General features: G+C 43.5%; 1 protein-coding gene across 3 annotated transcripts in view; it reads left to right on the forward strand.

Annotated features, from left to right (window-relative positions):
* LOC133134721 (serine/threonine-protein kinase Nek8-like) overlaps window positions 1-18,405 on the forward strand; it is a 32,758-nt gene extending 14,353 nt beyond the window's left edge. For 2 of the 3 annotated variants that reach the window (XM_061251052.1, XM_061251053.1), the window contains 9 exons: window positions 1,830-1,913; window positions 4,531-4,598; window positions 5,231-5,317; window positions 9,247-9,301; window positions 9,524-9,712; window positions 9,930-9,997; window positions 12,894-12,948; window positions 15,410-15,592; window positions 15,701-18,405. In XM_061251052.1, the coding sequence (XP_061107036.1) occupies window positions 1,830-1,913; window positions 4,531-4,598; window positions 5,231-5,317; window positions 9,247-9,301; window positions 9,524-9,712; window positions 9,930-9,997; window positions 12,894-12,948; window positions 15,410-15,592; window positions 15,701-16,726 (1,815 nt within the window). In that variant the 3' untranslated portion in view covers window positions 16,727-18,405. The remainder of the gene's footprint in view (window positions 1-1,829; window positions 1,914-4,530; window positions 4,599-5,230; window positions 5,318-9,246; window positions 9,302-9,523; window positions 9,713-9,929; window positions 9,998-12,893; window positions 12,949-15,409; window positions 15,593-15,700) is intronic. The other variant, XM_061251054.1, reaches the window with a different exon arrangement.
* Window positions 18,406-18,806: the final 401 nt, after the last annotated feature.

Here is an 18,806-nt window from a genome sequence, read left to right on the forward strand (position 1 = left end):
TTAGTGACTGAAATAACATGCTCAACCTTAGTGACTGAAATAACATGCTCAACCTTAGTGACTGAAATAACGTGCTCAACCTTAGTGACTGAAATAACGTGCTCAACCTTAGTGACTGAAATAACGTGCTCAGCCTTAGTGACTGAAATAACATGCTCAAACTTAGTGACTGAAATAACGTGCTCAACCATAGTGACTGAAGTGTTGCCGCTAGTAAGAAATATGAGTAGCCTAAATGCAATGATAGTCTGCTTTTGTCCAATGCGGAAAGAGGGTGTGTTTGTTCTGAATAGTTATGCTCCAAAACAATCGTAGAAAAGAAACAGGGAATTAAAGGGACTGCCAAAAAAAAAAAAATCTCATGTGACATCTGTGACAAACACCCAGCCATGCAAATAATTACACTTCTGGGAGAAATAAAGATGTACTGGAACCTTCCACACAACGTTCCCACTCTGTCCCGGCTATAGTGAAGCTCATTGCAACATTACATCTCCCATTTAATTCAAACAGCACTAGCCGCCATGGCTGGCATATGTGCGAGCTTCATGTATGTATCTGGCGCTCTATAAATAAAGCTTGATATTATGACTTATTTACATATATAGTAATTAGAAATTGTACAGCATTTTGGTTGACGGTAGTGATTTTAATGAGACGGGTGCGTGGGGGTTGGACCCAAAATGCACGACTCAGAAACAATAGTAATATAAAGACCCCTCAGGGCTTTATTCGGGACGAATCCCAGGAGAGTAGTCAATCCAAGCAAAGTCCATACACGTAGATCCAGCCAAACAAAAAATAAACAAACAAAAAGCACGGTGCCGAGGGAAGAGGCAAACTCGTAGTCGGTAGACGTGCAGGGAGGTCCGGTAGCGGGAGAGCTGTCAGCGGGGCAGATGAACAGACGGGCGGCAGGCAGAGGCGTAGTCGTGGGCGAAGCGGGAGTCGAAACCATGAAACAATCAGCGAAGCAAAAGTACAAAAACGGTAGGCGAGGACGTAGTCAAAAAACAAACGATGGTCACAAAACAGAAATCAATAAACAATGGTCAGTAAACAGGCGTGGATCGTAACGTGTAATCAAACAGTAAATAATGCTCAAGAGTTGCGTGAAAAAACAGAGGCAGACAATTTCGCAGTGAACAGTTGCGCGACTGGGCTATAAATGCAGGTGTAGACAGGTGTAGACAATTAGTAAGAGCGTAGCAAGGAAATGGAAAACAGGTGCGATGGATGACAAGTTTAACAAGGAGATTAGTAATCGTTAGTAATAAACCTATCCTGCCCTAGCATTAGTAAATTAGTAAATGACATGCACGAGAAACATAAGGTAACATGAACACATGATTAGTCTTGTTAGTTTCTACCCAATCCTGATCTAGCGTTAGTAGTTTTAGTAAATAGACAAATAGAACATTAGGGGAGTGAAGGACAGAACGAGAGAGAGAGAGAGAGAGAAAAGGCGGAACGCAAGGTTTGCGGAAAAACATGTAAAAGTGTATGCATAACAACGACCAGTTAACGTAACAATAAACATACATCGAAACATAACACAAAGCGGAACTAAGACGATAATCACTCAACATAACCAGGTAATATAATCGTACGAAAACATAACTAGACATGACGAGAAAATAAATCGTAACAAGAAATAACTAAACAACATGACAAACCTAGACTAACATAATACATGATAAGACACTACGTGACTAAGACAACATGAATAAACATAAATCAACATAAAACATGGTGAGACAGACCTGAAACGTGACATTTAAATGTGCTTTATAAATAAATATGACTTGCAAACTGTGTTTCTCACACAGATCCTGAACTGGTTTGCAGAGATCAGCAGTGCTGTGCAACATGTGCACGAGAACAACATTCTGCACAGGGACATCATGCCACAGGTACTGGCTGCAGGTTGTTATGATACCACAATGTAAACAATTACACGTTGCTATGATGCAACTGTGAAAGTGATGATAGGTTGCTATGCAGTGGTGCCTGCTGGCCATAATATTTGGTGAAGCAAACCCACCATCACCCCTGGTGAAAATCAAACCCCTGTTAGTGCCATGCTTTACCTGTTGACCTAGGCCGTTTTGAGGCGATAAACACTGACCACATCACACAACCAGATATAGGCAGTGTGTTCAACTGGTTTAAATTGACAATCTATCACTATCGTCATACCATTTAAATTTAACTGCCTTCTCTTAAAGGACCAACAGGGCAGTCCGAATGGGCAGACAAATAGGGTTCGGAAGATAAGAGTTATGAAGAAAACGTAAAATGCTTAAAGTTTAGTAAAATTACACTCATGGGGGATTTGATTAATTAAATTAAATTAATTAAAGGGATTAACATCACCATTATTTTATGTTCTTTTATGTAACTGACATGCATGTCCCTTAATAAAACCCCAGAAAGAACATTCAGTAAAAGGTTGGTAAACACTGGTGTAAACCATGATAGGGGTAAGAGCAGTGCTGTGGGGATGCTTAGCTGCATTAAGAGTTCCACACACAGACTACACTGTGTACAGTATATTAGAGTATACAGTGGGAGCAATAATTATTTGATCCCTTGCTGATTTTGTAGGTTTGCCCACTTACAAAGAATGGAACTGTGTAGAATTTTAATCATAGGTACATTTTAACATTGAGAGACAGAATATCACAAAATAATCCACAATAACAACATCATAAGGTTCCTCTGCTGAAAAAGGCACAAGTACAGGCCCGTCTGAAGTTTGCCAAAGAACACCTGGATGATCCAGAGGAGGCTTGGGAGAAGGTGATGTGGTCATATGAGACCAACATAGAGCTATTTGGCATCAACTCGACTCGCCGTGTTTGGAGGAAGAGAAATGCTGAGTACAACCCCAAGAACACCATCCCCACTGTGAAGCATGGAGGTGGAAATGCTTTGGGGGTGTTTCTCAGCTAAGGGGACAGGACGACTCCACTGTATCGGGGGGAGGATGAATGGGGCCATGTACCAGGAAATTTTGGGCGACAACCTCCTTCCCTCAGTGAGAGCACTGAAAATGGGTTGTGGATGGGTCTTCCAACATGACAATGACCCAAAACATACGGCCAAGGCAACAAGGGAGTGGCTCAAAAAGAAGCATATTAAGGTCCTGGAGTGGCCTAGCCAGTCTCCAGACCTAAATCCCATCGAAAATCTGTGGGGGGAGCTGAAGCTTCGAGTTGCCAAGCGACAGCCTCGGAACATTAAAGATTTGGAGAGGATCTGCAAAGAGGAGTGGACCAAAATCCCTCCCAAGATCTGTGCAAACCTGGTGAAAAACTACAACAAACATCTGACCTCTGCCAACAAAGGTTTCTCCACCAAGTATTAAGTCCTATTGTTCTATTGCTCCCACTGTATATCAGATATTATTACTTCCTTGCTAAATTATGGCTGTCACTTTGCACATAATGTACATTGTATAACATTTAATGTGTTGTGTTAACAACTGTTGCTTATATTCTGTGCTTTAATGCATATGCATATGGCTCAATGATTCAATGGAATGAATTAAAGCAGCATTCATTGGTTGGAATGAAAACCTGCATACACATGGTCCTCCTTGGGGGAGATCCCTGGTTTTAGAGAATAATTCAATTCAGAAAATAACATTCAGTTAGAGTAGAGCTGGTCTTCCAGGAATCCTCTTCTCCATTTCTTACAAGCCTGTTGTAGCAATGTTTCTGTCAAATTTCACATGAATAATTGTTCATGTGTTATAAAAATGTAAAATTGTTCTTTTTATTTCACAAATTCTTGAAGGTATTCACTTATGAATGTATATAACTTTGGTACAAGACTCAGTATGGTTCCATAACTATGTTATCTTGAGATACAGTAAAGTGTTTTTACTATCTCTCTATCAGGGATGTGGGCCAGAGGAACCAAGTGCAGACTCAGGGATAATGAAAACGGCAGGTTTAATAAGAAGGTAGATAACGGGGCAGACAGAACGTAATCCCAAAAACAGGCAAAGTTCAAAAACCGGATGGTCAGTCCAAACAGGGCAGTGGTACAGAAATCGTGATCCAGAAGAGAGTCCACAGAGCCAGGCAGGAGTCAAAACAGAAATTCATGATTCCAAAAACAGAGCAGAACAAAACTGACCAAAATAAACAGTCTAAACAGAATAAACATAGGCTAGAGCGGAGCAGAGCGGAACACAGCATTACACAGGGGGAACATAACTGATGAACTAGCCACAAGAACTGAAAGACAGGCTTAAATATACTCACAAATTAACTTAAACAATAATCAGTAAGAGGAAGAGATGAGACAAGGAGAAACAGCTGGAACAAGACAGGAAGGTAATTCATATAAGGAGAGACGGGCGGAGAGACGTAATGGGGTGAGGTAAAACAAGGACCGGAGTAAGAATACAGAGAACATAGAAAAGGGAAAATTAATAGGAAAAGGGGCACGGACGTGACAGTCCGTAATATTTGCTCTTACGGAATTACTGTAAACTTACACAATGCCAATTGCATTTAGAACATATTCTTGGACAAATATGGAAAGATTCGTCTGGGAGACTTTGGAACGGCAAAAACCCTTGAAAGGTATGTTCCATTGTTTTATTCAGTAGAAAGAAGATGAAAAACATATATGTACAACTTCTAAAATTCTTGTGCAGCTCATAAGTTTCTGAAATATCAAAAATGAACCTCAGTGAATGCTTCTGGACATTTGTATTGCTGCTGGTATTGAGACTTTCTCACCTACACAATGCAGAGTTTAAAAGATAATAGCAGGAAAATGACTATCTGTAAACCCTCATTCCTTTTTGCTGTTCGTTACGGCTTTAGTGTCACATTTTCTGTCTGCTTATGTCTGTTCTGTTTGTACTGTCTGCTCTGTGTTGCCCATTTCAATTCAGTTATTGTGGATGCCTCCATTTCCCAGGACATATTTTTTGTAAATGATATATCAGTTACATGATCTCTTGCTTTATTATAACTAAAAAGGTTACATGTTTTTGAGTTTCCTCTGAAATCATTTTAATCTGGAACAAGTCTATTTACTGTTCTTTTCATATTTTCAAAGACTTGACCTCTTTTTATTTTTACAAAAATGAGTGAGTTGAACATATCCTTCTCCAAACCTGACTAAAGACACACAAGACCAGCTACCTCTGTGTCCTTCACTAATTTAAATATTTTTGTTTTTCTTCTTAAATTTTTTTTCTGGTCAGATCTTCAAGCTGTGCACACACTAATGTGGGAACATTTCATTACCAGAGTCCAGAAAGAGTTGAGGGAATGCCCTACAACAGTAAAAGGTACAGTACTCTGTAAGATAACATTCACAAAAGCACTGGTTTATTATTGCTGAGGGTGTGCTAGAAGCCTATGTATGAAAGCACTGTATCACATCACATCACATCACATCACATCACATCACATCACATCACATCACATCACATCACATCACATCACATCACACCACACCACACCACACCACACCACACCACACCACACCACACCACACCACACCACACCACAGATGCTCTGATCCAGAGCGACATACAACAAAGTGCATAACTATAACCTGGGACAAGGGCACTTGTAGACCCTAGAGGGAGCTACAGTTCCTGGTGTGAATGACCACAAAGATAAGAACCTCATTTCTGCTGAGCTGCACTACAACTATGGATTCTCAACTTTATTACACATACTTATTCAAGCGATTATCTGATCGGCCAATTGTATGGCAGCAGTGCAATGCATACAATCAGTAGATACGGGTCAGGAGCTTCAGTTAATGTTCACATCAACCATCAGAATGGGGAAAAAATGTGATCTAAGTGACTTTGACTGTGGAATGATTGTTAGTGGCAGACAGGGTGCTTTGTGTATCTCAGAAACTGCTGATCTCCTAGCCTAACACACTAGCCTCTAGAGTTTGCAAAGAATGGTGCAAAAACAAAAAGAAATCCAGTGATCAGCAATTCTGCAGACAGAAACGCCTTGTTTATAAGAGACGTCAGAGATGAATGGCCAGACTGATCAAAGCTGACAGGAAGGTGACAGTAACGCAAATAACCACACATTACAACAGTGGTATGCAGAAGAGCATCTCTGAACACACAATGCATCATAACTCTAAGTGGATAGGCTACAGCAGTAGGAGTCTGTAAGGCCGAAATCTGGCATTATCACTCAGGGCTGGTCAGGAGCCTGTGGGGGAAGACTCAGGCCTCCAGTCGTAAAAAAACTCTTACGACAGGGCAACATTCTTTACTGCACGGGAAGGTTTCAGGGCAACATTCTTTACTGCACGGGAAGGTTTCAGAGGGCACGGCCTGTTAGGCCCTGACCTTCTCCTGAACCCCCCTTCATTGTTCTCCCCCTTCTTTACTCAGTCACTAAATGATGTGTACAGCATTGGATGTTTCATGACAAAGTCAGTTTAGATAATATTCATGTTTGGTATTATTCTGATTGTTTCAGTGCGACTGGTGCAATGGTTTTATTTCTGCAACAGCAAACCCTGTACATCATAACCAACCAGGAGAAGCTGTGTGGAGCTCTGCCCCAGTGAAAGCCATGTGCCTCAACCCCCCTGCGCTTCCTGGGGAGGCGTGGCTCCAAATTACAGATGGGTGACTCATTTCTAGGGTTAACATCAAAGGCCAGAATTTGGATTTAAGGACAGCAAACTAAGCAATCTGGGAGAATGCAATCAGCCTCCCGTGCACTCCGTGCACGTAGTTTCTACGTACAGGGTGTCTGTAGCCAGACTCCCGTATGTAGCTTTTATTACCAGGTATGACGTTTAAGACTCCGTAATTTGGTTTGCATTGTAATGTTTTTATTTGGAACTAGTATGCAATTACGTGTATGTAACCTGCCTGGTAAAATAAAATTGTTAAAACTTGATCTGTTTGGTTTTCCTTACTGACACTTAATGTTACACAGGGAATGCGTGGTTTACCCCCTCGAACTGGTCTAGGGAGGATGATTATTTCCACTTACTGTATCACGGCGTATAGCACCCGTAGACCTATGTTGGTAAATCCCTCGCCTCCGCTTGGTAGTTCATTCATGTCGAGCACAGCCGTAGCTATGTTGGTCTGCTTGGGTCCCTAGGCTGTAAACAGATATACCCGAGAGTAGCTATTCCTGCGACCTCTGTAATGACTACAGATAGCTAGTCAGTTCGTGAGACGTGCACATTACGCGCGATGTGACATGCGGTGGTACCAGCAGAGGATTGTTCAGCAAGTTCTTCTCAGTACAGGATTCCTATAGCGATCAAGTCAAAATTATAAATACGACATCCACTAATGTGGATAACTAATCTAAATTATTATTCTAAAATGGAGTCAGATAAACGAAGGTGAATCTATTGGCCCTATTGTGGAGATTCTGGGTCAGCCCCGGACCAGTAAAGAGCAGAAGGCAGAGTGGTACTACTGCCTTTGTATCGTGGTTTGTTTATTGGCTGATCTAGACTGTCTGCATAGGGGCCACTAATTTTTAACCCTATTAGTATTCTTTCAGCAACACCAGAAGGACGAGCACGCTGATACCTTCAGCCCTCGCTAAATTCCGTCGTTGGGTTAGCGTGGGGTTTTACAAGTCTAAAAAATAAGTAATAAATACCTAACAAAGTGCTCCCTGAGTGTATATTTTAAAAATAGTTACACCCCCTATCCTGGATCCAACCACATAGCAAGCAATGTTGGGCCAAGATCAGAATTGGGGGCAACAGAATTCCACCGTGGCATCGATGTTCACCCAACATCGGCTGGCTCTGATAGACCATTAGCACATAGGCAGTCTACTTTAGTGTGTCAGAGTCTAATATTCATCACAGGTGAATCTGTTCCATGTTGGCATTGCTGATAGAGACTTGGTTAGATGGGTCAATACATGAATTAATTAAAGGAATTAACAAAGTGAACTCTAGGGTTAGCAGAACGAGGGGGAATAAATGGACTTTGGCAAAGGAGAAATTCCTTACAGATATTCGGAAGTATTTTTTCACGCAGTGAGTGGTCACTGTGTGGAATAGCTTCCAGGACATGTAGTGGAGGCAGAAACACTGGGGATTTTCAGGACCAGGCTTGATACGGTGTTAGATACTATTTAGCTTTAGGCAACTAAGCAGTAGGTACTTTAGTGGTGGGAAAAGGCGAGCATTACTGGTCTGAATGACCTGTTCTCTCCATTATGTTATGTTATGTTATGTTATGTTATTTATGTTATGTTCCACACACAGACTCCACTGTGTGCAGTATATCAGAATATATATCACATTTTCATTGTAGGCTATCTGAGATATCACTTTAAATGTAACCAAGATGATTTTTGTCAATTTTACAAGAAAATATAATTTCCTTCTATTTACTTAAATGTGTCACACTTTATTTTATAGGTTGCATATCTTCAACTCTTCAAGTAAATTTGATCTGTATTACACAGTAATGTGTACAGTATTTTTGCAGATAGCCTAGCCTATCGGGGCGGCCTGTAGCGTAGTGGTTAAGGTCGGTGGTTCTAATCCCAGTGTAGCCACAATAAGATCTGCACAGCCGTTGGGCCCTTGAGCAAGGCCCTTAACCCTGCATTGCTCCAGGGGAGGATTGTCTCCTGCTTAGTCTAATCAACTGTACGTTGCTCTGGATAAGAGTGTCTGCCAAATGCCAATAATGTAATGTAATGTAAATCAACACTGGGAAACTTAAAAGCAACCTTGTGACCAATGTTGGGCCAATGCCCAGTCTGTCTGTCCTGTGGTGTTGTCCCCTCTAACTGCAGCCCTGCTAGGACTCCTCTTCATGCTCATGCTTGTGCAGGACCTGGTTGTTTTGGTGATATTGAGATTCTGTGCTTCATAGTGACGTGTGGGCTTCGGGTGGGTTTGTGCAGGACCTGGTTGTTTTGGTGATATTGAGATTCTGTGCTTCACAGTGACGTGTGGGCTTTGGGTGGGTTTGTGCAGGACCTGGTTGTTTTGGTGATATTGAGATTCTGTGCTTCACAGTGACATGTGGGCTTTGGGTGGGTTTGTGCAGGACCTGGTTGTTTTGGTGATATTGAGATTCTGTGCTTCATAGTGACGTGTGGGCTTTGGGTGGGTTTGTGCAGGACCTGGTTGTTTTGGTGATATTGAGATTCTGTGCTTCACAGTGACGTGTGGGCTTTGGGTGGGTTTGTGCAGGACCTGGTTGTTTTGGTGATATTGAGATTCTGTGCTTCACAGTGACGTGTGGGCTTTGGGGTGTGTACTCTATGAGCTGTGCGAGCTTCAGCCTGCGGTAAGTGAAACTCCAGCCTCTGATGCATTATGGGCCAGTTTCACAGACACAGACTAAATTCCATTTTGAATGGAGATTCTCCATATGAAACTTAATTTAGTGAAGCACTGAGCTTAATCTGTGTCCATGAAGCCAGTCCTACATTCGTCCTTTCAGGCCTGGCTGATGAATTCCTAATTACAAATGTTAACATCATATCACTGTGTTCTGAATTTCCTTCAGTTTCCACACAAGTCAATGATGGTCCGCTTCAAAGCTATAGTGGCTGAGCCCAGCCCCACTATCTCTGGACAATTCTCCACTGATCTACGGGATCTTGTGAGGGATCTTCTTCAGAAGAATCCAGGAGATCGACCCTCTGCCAGTGATATAATGGCGAGACCCTGCATTCGTAGGATCCTTTTCCTAAAGGTGATGCTTCTTGGTTGCTGCCCACTGTCTCACACAGAAACAGTTAAAATGGCTGAATGATTGATACAGCTCAGGGTTATTCTATTTTTCACAGAACATGGCTCAGTATGGTTCCATAACTATGTTATTTCCAGATACAGTGAAGTCTTTTTACTATGTCTGTAATATTTGCTCTTACAGAATTGCTGTAAACTTACACAATGACATTTGCATTTAGGATCTACACTTTGAAGAATATGAGAGGATTCGTTTGGAAAACTTTGCAACGGCAACCATTTTAAAAAGGTATGTTCCATTGTTTTATACAGTTGAAAGAAGATGAAAAACATATATGTACAACTTCTACAATTAGCTTATAAGTTTCTGAACGAGGGGGAATAAATGGACTGTGTGGATAAATTCCACACAGATATTAGGAAGTATTATTTCACACAGATGGCCTAATTTATCAATGTTTCTGGAAATCCATTTTCAGATGTATGTGTGATCAGAAGCAAAATAACAGCTTGATATATGAAACACGCATAGACACAAAATTTTTTGTATCCACGTGTATATGATGACATACCAAGTAATCGTACATCAAAGGCGTGTTCACAAAATTTGTGATTAGCATAAATTGACGCCCCTAAAACACCACATACGGAATTCTGGCTTTTTAAAGAGATAGTCAAAAAAAGAAAAAAGCTTCTCTGAAGTGGAAATTGAAGTTCTGTTAATGGAAGTACAACAAGCCAAAAACTGATCAGCCACAACATTAAAAACAACTGCTTAAACCAGTATTTTCACGATTAAATAATAAGTGTCTATAAACACTTGATAGTGCTTTTTTAAAGTTTACATACAGTGCATCCGGAAAGTATTCACAGCGCTTCACTTTTCCCACAGTTTGTTATGTTACAGCCTTATTCCAAAATGGAATAAATTAATTTTTTTCCTCAAAATTCTACACACAACACCCCATAATGACAACATGAAATAAGTTTTTTTTGAAATTTTTGCAAATTTATAAAAAATAAAAAACTAAGAAATCACATGTACATAAGTATTCACAGCCTTTTCTCAATACTTTGTTGATGCACCTTTGGCAGCAATTACAGCCTCAAGTCTTTTTCAATATGATGCCACAAGCTTGGCACACCTATCTTTGGGCAGTTTCGCCCATTCCTCTTTGCAGCACCTCTCAAGCTCCATCAGGTTGGATGGGGAGCATCGGTGCACAGCCATTTTCAGATCTCTCCAGAGATGTTCAATTGGATTCAAGTCTGGGCTCTGGCTGGGCCACTCAAGGACATTCACACAGTTGTCCTGAAGCCACTCCTTTGATATCTTGGCTGTGTGCTTAGGGTCGTTGTCCTGCTGAAAGATGAACTGTCGCTCCAGTCTGAGGTCAATAGCGCTCTGGAGCAGGTTTTCATCCAGGATGTCTCTGTACATTGCTGCATTCATCTTTCCCTCAATCCTGACTAGTCTCCCAGTTCCTGCCGCTGAAAAACATCCCCACAGCATGATGCTGCCACCACCATGCTTCACTGTAGGGATGGTATTGGCCAGGTGATGAGCGGTCCCTGGTTTCCTCCAAACATGACGCCTGGCATTCACGCCAAAGAGTTCAATCTTTGTCTCATCAGACCAGAGAATTTTGTTTCTCATGGTCTGAGTCCTTCAGGTGCCTTTTGGCAAACTCCAGGCGGGCTGCCATGTGCCTTTTACTAAGGAGTGGCTTCCATCTGGCCACTCTACCATACAGGCCTGATTGGTGGATTGCTGCAGAGATAGTTGTCCTTCTGGAGGGTTCTCCAGAAGGACAGGTGTGTGCCTTTCCAAAGCATGTCCAATCAACTGAATTTACCACTGGTGGACTCCAATTAAGCTGTACATCTCAAGGTTGATCAGTGGAAACAGGATGCACATGAGCTCAATTTTGAGCTTCATGGCAAAGGCTGTGAATACTTATGTACATGTGATTTCTTAGTTTTTTATTTTTAATAAATTTGCAAAAATCTCAAAAAAACTTTTTTATGTTGTCATTATGGGGTATTGTGTGTAGAATCTGGAGGAAAAAAATGAATTTATTCCATTTTGGAATAAGGCTGTAACGTAACAAAATGTGGAAAAAGTGAAGCGCTGTGAATGCTTTCCGGATGCACTGTATCTTGGTACGTACTGGCGTTCATGAGGATGTCTGCCTTAACAAGTCCTCTCGGACTTGTAGAATTTTTGATGTTTAAAAAAAAAAAAGATCTGCCATATTTAAAAATGCATGGGATCTATTCCGAAATAAGTTTCACCATATGCAGTACCATGTAATTCCAACAGAGAGAAGAAAGATGAAACTGGTGTAGGATTAGATGCCATTTTAAATATGGCGTGTGGTCTTTATTTCTTGTTAAATATGAAAAATTATACAGGTGTGAGAGCTGGAGAAGTCTAAAGCCAGGCAATATAGCCAAGCTGTTGTAAACTCTTTTTCAAGTAACACACAGTATGCAGCAGGTAAAAAGGAAATTGTTTCACATTTGGCACTTTCCTTCAGTGAATCCTGCAAGACGGCAGTTTCAGCTCCACCAACCATAGATTGTATACATATTATTAATTTGCTAGCAACTTTTCTTTAATGTATTTTTCTGAAATGTATCTGTATTTATGTTACTGAGCAAGCTAGTTTGCTAAACCCGTCACAATTAGTTTAATATTTCAACAGCAAACAGAAAAGGATATTTAGTAGACATGTCAACTGAATTGAAAACTTGGTATCGGGTATAAATGAACATTGGATCACTGGGAAAGAGGTGACAGATCAACTTAAAAGCAACCTTGTGACCAATGTTGGGCCAATGCCCAGTCTGTCTGTCCTGTGGTGTTGTCCCCTCTAACTGCAGCCCTGCTAGGACTCCTCTTCATGCTCATGCTTGTGCAGGACCTGGTTGTTTTGGTGATATTGAGATTCTGTGCTTCACAGTGACGTGTGGGCTTTGGGTGGGTTTGTACAGGACCTGGTTGTTTTGGTGATATTGAGATTCTGTGCTTCACAGTGACGTGTGGGCTTTGGGTGGGTTTGTACAGGACCTGGTTGTTTTGGTGATATTGAGATTCTGTGCTTCACAGTGATGTGTGGGCTTTGGGTGGGTTTGTGCAGGACCTGGTTGTTTTGGTGATATTGAGATTCTGTGCTTCACAGTGACGTGTGGGCTTTGGGGTGTGTACTCTTTGAGCTGTGCGAGCTTCAGCCTGAGGTAAGTGAAACTCCAGCCTCTGATGCATTATGGGCCAGTTTCATAGACACAGACTAAATTCCATTTTGAATGGAGATTCTCATGACTCCATGACACGGCCACCCGAATACAGAGCTACCTCGCCCGGAAAAGGGAAACCGGGGCCACCTTGTGGAGCCAGACCCGGGAGGGGAACTTGTCGGCGAGCGTCTGGTGGCCGGGCCTTAACCCATGGGGCCTGGCCGGGCACAGCCCAAATTGGTAACGTGGGGTCGCCGCCCAGTGGGCTCACCACCTGCAGGGGTTGGCATCGGAGTCGGGTGCTTTGCCCAACGGGAACGTCGCAGACTGGTTCTGGGGACATGGAACATCACCTCTCTGGTGGGGTGAACTGGAGCCTGTTGCGGGAGGAGGAGCGGTACCAACTAGATATAGTTGGGCTCACCTCCACGCACAGCACTGGTTCTGGAACCAAACTCCTGGAGACGGGCTGGGCTCTGTTTTTTTCTGGAGTTGCTCAGGGTGAGAGGCACCGGGCGGGTGTGGGGATACTCACAAGCCACCGGCTGAGCGCCACTGTGTTGGAGTTCCACCCAGGGAACGAGAGGGTCGCCTCTTGTTTGTGCTTATGCACCAAACGGCAGAGTATCCAGCCTTCTTGGAGTCACTGAGCGGCATTCTGGAAAGGGTGCCACCCAGAGACTCCATAGTTCTGCTGGATGACTTCAACGCTCACATGGGCAACAACAGAGAAACCTGGAAGGGGGTGATTGGGAGGAATGGCCTGCCTGATCTTAACCCGAGCGGTGCTTTGTTATTGGACTTCTGTGCTGGTCATGGACATGGAGTCCGAGTGGGCCATGTTCAAAGCCTCCATTGCAGAGGCGGCAAGCAGGAGCTGTGGCCAGAAGGTCATTGGTGCTTATCGGGGCGGCAACCCAAGAACCCGCTGGTGGACACCAGCAGTGAGGGACACCGTCAAACTGAAGAAGGAAGCCTTTTGGGTTTGGCTGGCCCGGGGGTCCCCTGAAGCAGCAGACAGGTACCGGGTGGCCAGAAGGACTTTGGCTTCGGCAGTCGCTGAAGCAAAAACCCGGGTATGGGAGGAGTTTGGGGAGGCTATGGAGAAGGACTTTCGGTTGGCCTCGAGGAAGTTCTGGTGAACCATCCGATGACTCAGAAAGGGAAAGCAGGGCTTGTCTCAGGCTGTTTTCAGCAGGGGAGGAGAACTGCTGACCCGGACTTGGGAATGTTGTCGGCCGGTGGAAAGAGCATTTTCAGGAGCTCTTGAACCTGAACAACACATTCTCTGTGGAAGATGCAGTTATCGGGGTCTCACACTCCTCAACCTCCCCGGGAAAGTTTACTCTAGGGTGCTGGAAAGGAGTCTCCGACTGAAGGTCGAACCTCGGATTCAGGAGGAGCAATGTGGCTTCCGTCCTGGTCATGGAACAGTCGACCAGCTCTTTACCTTGGCGGGGTTACTGGCGGGGTCATGGGAGTTTGCCCATCCAGTCCACATGTGCTTTGTGGACTTGGAGAAGGCTTTCAACCGTGTCCCCCGGGGAACGCTGTCGGGGGTACTGTGAGAGTATAGGGTACCGGGGCCGTTGTTACGAGCCATCCGTATTCATCGGACCGTGACCTTCAGCACGCACTGGAGCGGTTTGCAGCCGAGTGTGAAGCGGCCGGGATGACAGTCAGCACCTCCAAGTCCGAGGCCATGGTTTTCTGCCGGAAAACGGTGGATTGCTCCCTCTGGGTTGGGAACGAGCCATTGCCCCAAGTGAAGGAGTTCAAGTATCTTGGGGTCTTGTTGACGAGTGAGGGCAGAAGGGAGCATCAGATCGACAGGCGGATCGTTGCAGCGTCAGCAGTAATGGTCACAATCTTTGGGTAGCTCACAGAAAGAATGAGATAGCGGATACAAGTGGTCGAAATGAGCTTCCTCTGTAGGGTAGCCGGGCTCAGCCTTAGAGATAGGGTGAGGAGCTTGGACATCTGGAGGAAGCTCGGAGTAGAGCTGCTGCTCCTTTGCATTGAAAGGAGCCAATTGAGGTGGTTTGGACATTTGATCAGGATGCCTCCTGGGCGCCTTCCTTTGGAGGTTTTCCGGGCTCGTCCAACTGGGCGGAGACACCGAGGTAGACCCAGGACCCGCTGGAGAGATGATATATCTGTCCTGGCCTGGGACCGCCTCGGGATCCCCCAGGAGGAGCTAGAATGCATTGTTGGGGGGAGGGACACCTGGAGTACCAAGCTTAGCCTGCTGCCACTGCGACCTGACTCCGGATAAGCGGGTGAAAATGGATGGATGGATGGAGATTCTCCTTATGAAACTTAATTTAGTGCAGCACGGAGCTTAATCTGTGTCCATGAAGCCAGCCCTACATTTCTCTGGGCTTTCAGGCCTGGCTGATGAATTTGTAATTACAAATGTAAACATCAACTCATTAATACAAGTGTTCTGACTTTCCTTCAGTTTCCTCAAGAAACGATGAGAGATCTCTTCAATACAATAGTGGACAACCCCACTATCACTGGAAAATGCATCACTGATCTACAGGATCTTAAGAGGGAACTTCAGAAGAAGAATCCAGGAGATCGACCCTCTACCAGTGATATAATGGCGAGACCCTGCATTCTGAGGATGCTTTGCCAAAAGGTGATGCTTCTTGGTTGCTGCCCACTGTCTCACACAGAAACTGGTAAAAAGGCTGAATGATTGAAACGCAAAGCTCAGGGCTGTAACCAGTGACTCTTATTTTCACAGAGCAGGGGGATCTCAGAAGAGCTGAAGCAGAAGCTGGAAGAGCTGAATGAAGTTGCGAATGGTTTTGAGCGTGTACTCATGGGCACCACCGTGGGCAGTCTGACTGGGGCGGTGGTGGGTGCTGTGGGGGGGATCACCGCTATAGTGGGGCTTTGTCTCACCCCTGTCACTTTAGGGGCTTCTCTGATTGTGTCAGGGGTGGGAATTGGGATTTCTGCAGCGGGAGGGGTAACTGGAGCTGCTTCCAACATCACTAACATGGTGAAGGAGCGTGAGAACCGTCGCACCATAGAGAATATTATCCGTGAATTAGAGATGAAGATTCAGATCATGCTCACATGCTTCCAGCACATTGACAGTGGCTTTCAGAGTCTGGAGACCAGCAGATCCTTCAATCTAAGTCCTGCCACACGAACCCTGAGGAGTCTTGGTGGTTTGGCGAAGATCAGCTCCGCAGTTGAGATGTTCAGGGCAGCAGCACAGGCTCTTAAAATTGGACGTGCAGCACAGGTGGTCACTGGGGTATTCGCAGGGCTCTTTCTAGCTGTTGACATCTTCTTCATTGTTGATGATTCCAGGGCGATACACGCCATGAGACAGGGAGATTCCACAACATCAGGTGAATATGCACGGCTGGAGATGTTAGAGGAACCCCCCGAAGAAGCCTCTACAGGCCAGACCAGTGGGGCAGGCAAGACACAGGAGGCCTCCCCTGATGGAGCCTCTACAGGCCCACAGGCCAGTGGGGCAGGCAAGACACAGGAGGCCTCCCCTGATGGAGCCTCTACAGGCCCACAGGCCAGTGGGGCAGGCAAGACACAGGAGGCCTCCCCTGATGGAGCCTCTACAGGCCCACAGGCCAGTGGGGCAGGCAAGACACAGGAGGCCAGCAGGGAGAGAAAGGAATTAAAAACCTGGGAGTTTATTAAAGAGATCAGGAAGGCATCTGCTCAGATTCAGGAATGGCTGGATGAATGCATGCCTCTATACTCTGCCATCACTGACTTTGAAGAAGCTTGTTTCTGATGTCTGTCTGAACTAACCATTGTCCATAATCAGTGGGAGCAGCTAGTTAGGATGGGCGCTGGCCCCGGTTTTTTTGTGGGCCCTTCGTCTAAGATGAAGGCACGCACACGCGCATGCAAATGAATATAACCTATGCACACACACACACACGCATGCACACAAACACACAGCACCATTAGACAGATAGTTTATAGACAATAGTTTGGCTCATGAGTTACTTTGCTTATCTGGACAGGCTACATGGTTTGCAATACTTTAGAGCATTTTGTAGGAGAAAATTCACAGAACAAGGTGTTCTTCTTCTGTTTTATGACAAATCAATCACAAGTCAAAATCAGACTAAACCGCCAAACCATTAGAATTGAGCACGCTGGTTCCTCCAAAACTCTCAAAGATTCATGCCCAAAAATATACCAATATGTATGCAGCCTATAATCAATGTATATCACATGTATGCTGCCTATTTACTCATATAATCAATATGTAATCCAATGAACCTATATCATTAATTACAGATAAGCTTATGGAAACGCAAGAAACCACAGTGTCAACTGTAGAATATGTAATCCAATTAACCTATGTCATTCATTACAGATGAGCTTATGGAAACGCAAGAAACCACCATTAATCAATTGTTAAAGTACGATTAAGTATGCCTATATATTTTCAAACTGATTAACTGCTAATTCATGCTAGAAGTATAGTGACCCGTATGTAACCTGAATTAAATAAAATAATGTGTATGCTTAAGAAAAGTAGGAAAGTACTGAATAACACCATGTTTTGCATGATTCATTTTTATGATTCCTCTCTGTTAGAAAACTACTTGCAGGGCAGGATGCCTGGAGTTGTGGGGGTGGGCTATCGATGTCACATTTGAACCGTGCAGGACAGGAAGTCTTGTGTGGTAGGGGTGGGCTTTGGCAAAGACAGTTTTCAGAACAGCTGTATGCCTGTACAATGCGATAAGAACATTTATTTTTAAATATAGCCTGTGATGCAAAATGTCATTTATTTTTGAACATTTGATGTAACATGTCATGTCAATTATTTTTGACAAGAACACATTTGTGAAAGGCAGTTTGTATGCCTGTACGATGAGGTAAGAGCAATTGCTTTCTTAAGATCAAGCTGACAAAACAAACGCCATGTTTAAAGAAAACATTTATTTTTAGAGAATAGCATAAGAAGCAAAATTATAATTTGAGCGATTGCCACAATGATGAATCATTGGGGCAGGACAAAGAGCAGCTGGTATTTCTTAGGAGGAGTTATGTTGAAAGAAGTGTATAAAATGTGTGTGAAACCAACAATCGAGGTCCACTTCTGCAGAATTGATCCGGCTTTGTGCACTTGTGCTAATAAAGTCTGATTTTCCTGAAGAACTTGCTGCCGTGGTGTCTATTTCCTTGTGAAGTTGTTTTTCGACAAATTGGACTTAGAATTCTGTTGTTTCCTAGACACAACAATTTGTTTGAATGAAGTCAGAACCATGGACTAACGTGAATCAAATCAACATGTCAACAAATTAATTATAGTTGGGATGTTTACATAACTAAAGCTGAGGCCTTTAGGCTACTCATGTGTCAGTATCAGAGGAAAAGCACAACACAATAAATTCACTGAATGTATTATTCACTGTGTTCTCATTTTTTACAATAAAATTGTAATGAGCTTTGTCTGTTTGTTTTCATGTTTTTCTTGTTGTTATTTATCATCATTCATATCTGGTTTATTGTTTGCCATTACAGTCCATTGCATTCCTGATCCCCTGTGATGGCTTTGTCTGAATGTTCTGAGCCCCGTCTGTGTGCTGCACTATTCGGATGGTTTCGGTAGTTTCCAGGTTTTCAACATTTCTTCCAGCCTCACATTCCTTACTTCTGGCTTCTTTCGCTAGTTAATGTTGTAAAGCACTATTCTTACTAACAACTACTAATGTAGATATTGTACAGTACTAATCATATTAATACCTTTACTGTCTTACTAATTAAACTAACAGTCACTTAATTTGGGTAGTTTAAATTTAATCACGTAACTAACTCACTAACGTTATCTGTTTTTACTCTCTCTCTATCAG

This window comes from Conger conger, chromosome 8 (genome assembly GCF_963514075.1).
Source record: "Conger conger chromosome 8, fConCon1.1, whole genome shotgun sequence".
Classification (NCBI taxonomy): domain Eukaryota; kingdom Metazoa; phylum Chordata; class Actinopteri; order Anguilliformes; family Congridae; genus Conger; species Conger conger.